Source organism: Austrofundulus limnaeus, unplaced genomic scaffold (assembly GCF_001266775.1).
Source record: "Austrofundulus limnaeus strain Quisiro unplaced genomic scaffold, Austrofundulus_limnaeus-1.0 Scaffold762, whole genome shotgun sequence".
Classification (NCBI taxonomy): domain Eukaryota; kingdom Metazoa; phylum Chordata; class Actinopteri; order Cyprinodontiformes; family Rivulidae; genus Austrofundulus; species Austrofundulus limnaeus.
The window spans coordinates 146,760-154,721 of NW_013953164.1; the positions used below are offsets into that span (position 1 = coordinate 146,760).

The following is a 7,962-nucleotide window of genomic DNA, read 5'->3' on the forward strand; positions in this document are numbered from 1 at the left end:
CCAAGGACTCAGAGCTCCGGGGCTTTTAGGAACCAGCCTCTGAACTTTGATGAAGTGATCGAGTGATGAGGAGCAGCTGAAAACACCAGAGACGCCTACTTCCTGTCCACCGAGCGTCTGTTTCCCCCCTGCTGATGATGATGATGATGATGGTGGAGGGTCGTTTGGACTCCAGACAGCAGAGGAGGACTCAGAGGTTCTGGTTCTGGACTCACGGGTCTCTCCAGGTCTTGAGTCTGGTTTTAGCTGTTTCTCACACATCAGAGTAGACCCCCACAAAATCCTCCAAGTTCTGCTTCACTGCCTCAGAGCGGGAAACCAACAGGAAACAGATGACTGTCAAAATAAAAGTCCTTCCAACCGTATATCAAACCAACTAATCATCCAACCATTTATTCATCCAACCATTCATCCATTTATCCATTCATCCAACCATTTAAGCATCCATCCATCCATCCAAACATTTATTCATCCAACCAACCATTTATCCATTCATCCATCCATCCAACCATTTATTCGTCCAACCAACCATTTATCCATCCATCCAACCATTTATCCATCCATCCTTCCATCCATCCATTTAACCATTTATTCATCCAACCATTTATTCATCCAACCATTTATCCATCCATCCGTTCATCCAACCTTTTATTTATCCAACCATTTATCCATCCGTTCATTCATCCAACCATTTATCCATCCAGCCGTTCATCCAACCATTTATTTATCCAACCATTTATCCATCCATCCATCCGTTCATCCAACCATTTATCCATCCAACCATTTATTTATCCATCCGTTCATCCAACGATTTATCCATCCAACATCCTTCCATCCATCCAACCATTTATTCATCCAACCATTTAKTCATCCATCYGTTCATCCAACCTTATATTTATCCAACCATTTATCCATCCATTCTTTCATCCATCCATTTATTTATCCATCCATCTGTTCATCCATCCATTTATCCATCCAACCATTTATTTATCCAACATCCATCCGTTCATCCAACCATTTATCCATCCAACCATTTATTTATCCAACATCCATCCATCCGTTCATCCAACATTTATTCATCCAACCATGTATCAGTTCATCTAATGAATCTAATATTTGGACTCTTCAGTCATCTGCTAATAAAAACAGTTTTTTCTCTCTGACTGCAGTCGAGCTTCACTCCTCCTGAAGAAACAAACTGTTTTTTGTTTTTAACTGAGAGGACGAGTAAAATCTGAACCATCCGGATCCCAAACCCAGAGTGTTTCCTCATGGTGGTGGCGGCCATTTTTTTACCTCGATGATGAAAATCCTGTTTCAGRTGTAAAAGTTTGTCCAAAATTAAACTCTTTTCTCTCCGAATCTGTCCCCTCTCTGGCTCCTGTTSGTCCCTGCAGCAACAACGACGACGAGGACCTGAGTCCGGAGCAGAAGATGGAGCGGGAACGGGAGCGGAGGATGGCCAACAACGCTCGGGAGCGCCTGCGCGTCCGCGACATCAACGAGGCGTTCAAGGAGCTGGGCCGGATGGTGCAGCTGCACCTGAAGAGCGACAAGCCTCAGACCAAGTTACTGATCCTGCACCAGGCCGTGGCCGTCATCCTGAGTCTGGAGCAGCAGGTCCGAGGTCAGTGCAGACTAAACCCACCTCCACCTGCAGCTRCAGGTGTGTTAGCAAAATGTCAGGCTGGAGCCACCGTCTGAGGAAGGTCAGAGGTCGTCGCTGTGACGTCACCAGCCTTTAATGGAAGAAAAGTCAAATTATGTGCTTTTATTTTGAAAAACATAAACAKGAAGTCACTAAAAACGCTCTCCTCTGCATCCAGAGCGAAACCTGAACCCGAAGGCGGCCTGCCTGAAGCGCCGCGAGGAGGAGAAGGTCACCGTGACGTCGGACGGGACTCCGCTGTCGTTGGCCGCCGCCCACCACGCCGCCGCCGCCGCCGCCGCCATGGGCGATGGACCAAACCCCATGGGACAAATGTAAAAAGCAGCAACATCTCCTCCCCCCCTGAATGGTCAGATTTCACTTCTGCTCTGATCAGCAACTCCAACCCAAAAAACAAAAAACCGATCAGAAACAAAAAAAAAAAACCACAAAGTTTTCTCTTTTTTTCAGCATTTCGACTTTTTGTCCGATTCCTCCGGTTAAAAAAAAAAACGGTTTCTGTTTCCCGTCCAGGTCCAAGGTGCCGGAGTTCATCAAGATGATGAGTGACCACTTCCTCTGACGGCGTTTCCACGATGACCAATCAGACCCGCCGACGCGGGTGTTTCGGCTCGGACCCGCCCCCTCATCTTCCTCCTTCCAGTTCGTCATCTCCGACCCTCCTCTTCGTCGTCTCCTCCCGTCAGGAACTCGGACAACCGGGTCGCTTCGCCTCGCGCTCGGCCGGCCGAGGCGACCCGGACGCTTTCTTCACGAAGAGCGGCTGCAGGGACGGACGAAAACAATCAGCTAAAAACTGGTGGAGTTTTGTCGGCGTTCCCAGTTTGACCCAGAAGGTTCTAAATAAAATAAATATATATTATTAAAAAAAGGGAAAAGACTTTGTTAAAACGAGAACAGAACAAAAACATATCAAAGTGTTAAAAGAGATTTGTTTTGTTGTTTTTAAACTCTGCGCAGCCGAACGCCACGCTGTGGACGAAGCTGCGCCTCATCTGAACAAAACAAGACCAGAAACACAGCAGGACCAGGTCACAGGACCAGGTCACAGGACCAGGTCACAGGACCGGGTCACAGGACCAGGTCACAGGACCAGGTCACAGGACCGTTATAAAACATTAGAAAGAGAAACAGATTTCCACTCAGACCTCTTTGGTTCAGTACGAGCTCAGAAAGAACCAACCCTGGACCCGGAGGACGTGGGTMTGGTCTGGAGTCAGAACCGCTCCAATCAACAAAGGTTTGGCACATTCCCTTGAGTCGAAGGTTTAAACTCCGAGAGCAGGTGGAGTCCTGGAGGAAGATGGGACTGAAACGGGGTGGGGGAGGAGAAGAACCTGAGAATCATGAGAAGCTGGTTCTGCAGGGGGAACGATCACCGAGTCTCCAAGCATTCCCCGTCGGACCGTTAGGGTTCCCACGTGTCCTGGTTTGTGTCCCATCCATCCGTGGTGGACCGGGGGGCTTTAGATTGATGCCAAGGTTTTAAATTGGTTCCAAGGATTGGGCCTGTTTGGACCGAAGAACTGTCTCATCGTTGGTGACCAAGAAGAACCACAGAACCATGTTTTATCTCCACAGTTGTAGCTTCTTTGGATTTCCAGTCGGGGAGCATTCCGTTTCTTAGTTTTGCCCCTAACCCTTMGATTTTAGCTCTCCTTGGCCGTTAYAGGATGTCCCACTTTGTTGTTGTGAAGACTTGTCCCATTTCTACCCCTAAAGTTCACATCATTTTATCCACAAAGGGGTTTGGGACAGTGGTTCTCTGTTAACCCCAACTCCTGGTGTTGAAGATTTTGGATTTGAAAATGTTCCTCTTCAAAATGTCCAGAATCAGCAATTAGCTATACAACCAGCAAAAGCTGATCCCAACCCCCAGCGTCTGTTGAGACACCCCCACAGCGGTTCCAGACCTGACAGRATCCCTCCAATCAGTCCTGGGTCTTCCTCTGCACCTCTTTCTCGTGGTGTTTTCATGGAAAACCTCCAGAGATTTTAGTTCCAAACACATTCTGTTAAAGATTGGYCCAATTAGACGCCCAACCACCTCAGCTCGGCCACCCTACTGGATCCAAGATCTGAGTTTTCTTTTGGTCCTGATCCAAACCTGCTCGTCATAGGAGAGGTTTGGACTGGTTAATTGGGAGTTTTATTTCTAATCGTGGTTTGTTCCTCGATCGAAAGAAATGTTTACATTTAGGGGCGCAGTATTCTGAAAYGCATCACACCCCTTGAGTTGAAGTATGTATGGACCATCCCCCTGCTTGACCAAAGGAATTAGGACCCCCGACCCTTAGTGTAGACCAAACACAGAGGTAGGATGGAGTGGAGGGATGTGAGGTTATTATTTTACCAATGGAGCAAACAGGATTTGTATTTTCATTTGTTTATGACWTTGAGTCCTGTTTGGGTCTTTGTTACCAAACCTTGGACCCTCTTGGGACCAAGGTGTGATAACAAACCTTGTCCATCCCTGRCTTGGACCATCATGGGACCATTATGGGACCAAGGTTTGGTAACAATCCTTGGTCCCATAATGGTCCAAGGTTTGGTAACAATGTTGGTCCAAGTCAGGGATAGACAAGGTTTGGTTACAAACCTTGGACCATCATTAGACCAAAGTTTGTTACCAAACCTTGTCCATCCCTGATTTGGACCATCATTGGTCCAAGGTTTGGCACCACACCTTGCCCATCCCTGACTTGGACCATCATTGGACCATCATTGGTCCAAGGTTTGGTATCAAACCTTTTCGATCACTGACTTGGACCATCATTGGACCATCATGGGACCAAGATGGTTTGGTAATAAAGCGTCTCCTGAGCCATCAGGGTTTTTGATCAAAGTTCAGCAACACAAACGAATCACGAAGAAGAACTGAGATGATTTCAGTTCAGGAAGTTTCAGCATCAGAACATTCAGTTTCATATATCTGGTATCAATCTGAAGCCCCTCGCCACRTCTCTCTTAACTCCCCCCAAGTCCAACTCTGGTCCCGGTACCTCACGGATACTAGCCTTACAAGCCCCGGACACCTCTCCCACCCGGTCCCTCCCACAGATGCAATTGAAACATTCACACTTCTGCCGATGTGCCTTTTTAGAGTTCATATCATTGAGGTTGCCAGAGGAGGACATTTTACCTGGTCTTTTAATAGGATGCAAGCTTAGGGACACCTGTTCTTAGTCGTTAGGTTCTATGCAGTCAGGTTTTTTACCAGACCTGGAAATTTAAAAAAAGCTAAAAAAGAAAAAAAAACAAGTATTTTTTGGATAATAAAAAAAGTAAACTGTATTTAATGTACTGTACGCTTATATGTAAGTAGACCGCGTGTTCTGGCTTCAGGCCGGCCGGATAGACGCTTCGTYTAGCGAGACTAGTCCTCATCCTGGTCCACCAGAACCCCCCTGAAACCCCACTTTCCTGGTCCAGTTTCCAGAGCGGACGACGCGTCTCTTCTTGTATCATAGCTTCAGCTTTTTATCAATATTTGATCGGCTTGTCTGTGAGCCCCTGTAGTCTTCAGTACTCGGTGTRTGGTCGTTTGTTGCTCTTTCTTTTTATTTTTATTTTTTTTAAAGAACAATCTTTTATCCTGTTACTTTTTTGTCTGTTCTGGTTTACATGTCTGATACAAAAAAATGTAAAAAAAAAATTTAAAAAAAAGTTTAAATAGAACAACATAAAAAAAAACTTTTCGCTCTCCGACGGCATCGTTCTGTCAGTTGGTTAAAATCCCGACCATCCAACAGGAAATCGAGGAAACTGGAAAAAAATAATCTATTTGAATAAATCGATCTATATATAAATGTACAAAAATATATACATATATAACGAGGGCGCCGTTTTTGTTTTTTTTATTATCTGTGGCGAAGAAATGTTTTCTCGGGGAGTTTTCTCAAAAACTGAACTGGCAGAAAATGTCGAAGACCCCCTCAGTGTTATCAACATTTTTTATTWTTWTTWTTTTCAACTGACTGCATCGTATTTGTTGTTGCCATGACGACCCCGGTTACGACCAGTATGCCCCACCCCCACTCCGGCGCGGGACGAGCAAACGGGAACCGGAGCTCCTCCAGCTCCGATCGGCAACAAAGTCACAGACGTTTGTAAATTGTATGCAACAAAAAAATGGCAAACTTTACCATTATTTTGAAATTGTGTATGTAAAAGTTATATTTTTACATGTAGACGGTTGTTATTTTGTGTTTTAGAAATATGATGTATTCAAGTTTTTTTTCTTTTTTTTTCGTTAAAAGATGAAAAAAGTGAAAAAAATTCAGTGTTGGGAAAAAAGTCACATTGAAATGTTGTGATCAAAACTATTTTATAAACGTGAGAGACGTTTCTGAGGGTTTAAGGGAGAACTCAGATTAAAAAAGACATTTCTTTTTTTATTTCGTTCCTCATAATGTTAGTTTTTGTTTTTTTTTAGTTTTTTTGCAGAAAAACGTGTAAATAGTCATCGGCCATTTTTCTGTGGCGTGCAGATTTTCCAGTGAGACACGATAATTTTTTGTTTGTTTTTCGTTTTTTTCTGTAAGGTGTTTGGTTAAATTTGCCAGGTGCCAACTCTTGGATCAGTGATGCTCAGTGAGTTACGTAGTTAAGTTCAAGTTAGTGTTAGTGATTTTCATTTTCCAACCATCGGAAGTGTCAAACTGTTAGCGTGTGCTAAACATCGTTTGTATCGGATTAGCTAAATTTCCGCCCTTTTTTTTCCAAAAAAGATTTTAGATAAAAAAATGTTTGTGGCATAAATATTTGACACAAAGGAAGAAAAAAAAACTAAAACTGCAGCAAATTTTTTATCAGCCAAAGAGTGTTAATCGATGTGGCGCCCCCTGGTGGCCGGAGGTTTGCTCTGAATCCGTGACTTTTCTTTCTCTGTTCTTTTTTTAGATGGAGTTTAAAAAACAAAGAAAAGCCCTAGCACCTGATTTGTGATTAATATACGAATTTACAGGAAAAGATTGAAGCGTTGACGTAAAGAAGCAGGTCGTCTGCGAACAATCTCATCAGCTGTTTCCCCAAAAAGCAATCGGATCGCATGGAAGGCAGTTTCAATCACGTTTTGAAAGTGTTTGATGCTACATTTGAGCTTTTTTATTAAACTGACTCGGACCTACAGCAGGTCAAACACTAGGGTTGAATCTGTCGGTGTACGTGTTTTTATGAGATTTTATTTTGTTGTTTTTGCGATGTTTCATTCCATACTTTTTGTTGTATAATCAAGTTGTCTCCCAAATTACTGGATCCTCGTTTTTATTTTACCCCGGTGTTTCTTTTAGCCAAAATGTTAACTTTTTTTGTTTTATTTCCTCCTTGTTGTACATACACACCATTTTTTTCAGTGACTGTGCCATGAGCTTTGTAATCTGTTACTCTGTACCAGTTTAACTGCAATAATGAGTTGAATTCAAAATGGCCACTCCTGTCTTTTGTTCTTTGCTACTCGTTATTTGAATGTCCAGGTGGAAACATGAGCAGCACAACAAATCTGAAATATTACAACTTTGAATCTGTTCTTCTCTGAATAATTGGTAAAATGTTGTGATGGTTTGAAACTGGGTTAATTTAATTTACCACAAAGTCCAGGATACATGTAGCCTAGCTTAGCACAAAATCAAGTTTAGCACCATGTCCAACACATTTGTAGTCTTTCTTAGCACAAAGTCCATGACACAGAAACGCTAGCTTAGCAAATATAAATAAATCCAGGTTGCAGTTAGGACAAAACTTAAGATGCAATCAACCTAGCATAGCGTATAATCTAAAACACAGTTAGCCCAGCTTAGCAAAATGTCCAATACAAGGTTAGCTTAGTTTAGCACCTACAATTAAACATGTAGGATATTTTAGACCAGTGGTTCCCAAACTTTTCAGCCTTTGAGCCTGAAAATAACCAGCAGCAGAGACCTGAGACCCCCAGCTGTTGTTGGATCATAAACATTTTCACGTGAAAAAATTATGCTATAATTTAGGCTTCATTGGGCTATTTTTATCCATTTTAAGTACACTAGTCTTACTCTTTTGTAACAACAAAGGCAAAAAAATGTTAGTAGTTATTTTCTAATATAATTAATTCAGAAAATCTTTTCAGGACCCCACCTTGATGTTTTGGGACCCCAATGTGGGTCCCAAAACCCAACTTTGAGCTGTTTTAAACCATCAAAACCACAAATAAAACACTGATTTTAAGTTTTATTTGTCGTTAACTAGTTTGAAGGCAGTAAAGTTAGAGCTGGTAACCACTTATAAAACTCAGCAGTGGTATATACAGTATATATATA

At 42.8% G+C, this 7,962-nt stretch overlaps 2 protein-coding genes across 2 annotated transcripts in view; both read left to right on the top strand.

Annotated features, from left to right (window-relative positions):
- Window positions 1-7,100, top strand: part of tcf4 (transcription factor 4) — a gene marked incomplete in the record, with an annotated part of 62,409 nt that extends 55,309 nt beyond the window's left edge. The window contains 3 exon segments of the mRNA XM_014028431.1: window positions 1,398-1,627; window positions 1,827-1,983; window positions 2,183-7,100. Of these exon segments, the coding sequence (XP_013883885.1) occupies window positions 1,398-1,627; window positions 1,827-1,983; window positions 2,183-2,231 (436 nt within the window).
- Window positions 2,245-7,962, top strand: part of LOC106532393 (myosin-13) — a gene marked incomplete in the record, with an annotated part of 78,174 nt that continues 72,456 nt past the window's right edge. Inside the window, 1 exon segment of the mRNA XM_014028432.1 lies at window positions 2,245-2,491. Within this exon segment, the coding sequence (XP_013883886.1) occupies window positions 2,245-2,491 (247 nt within the window).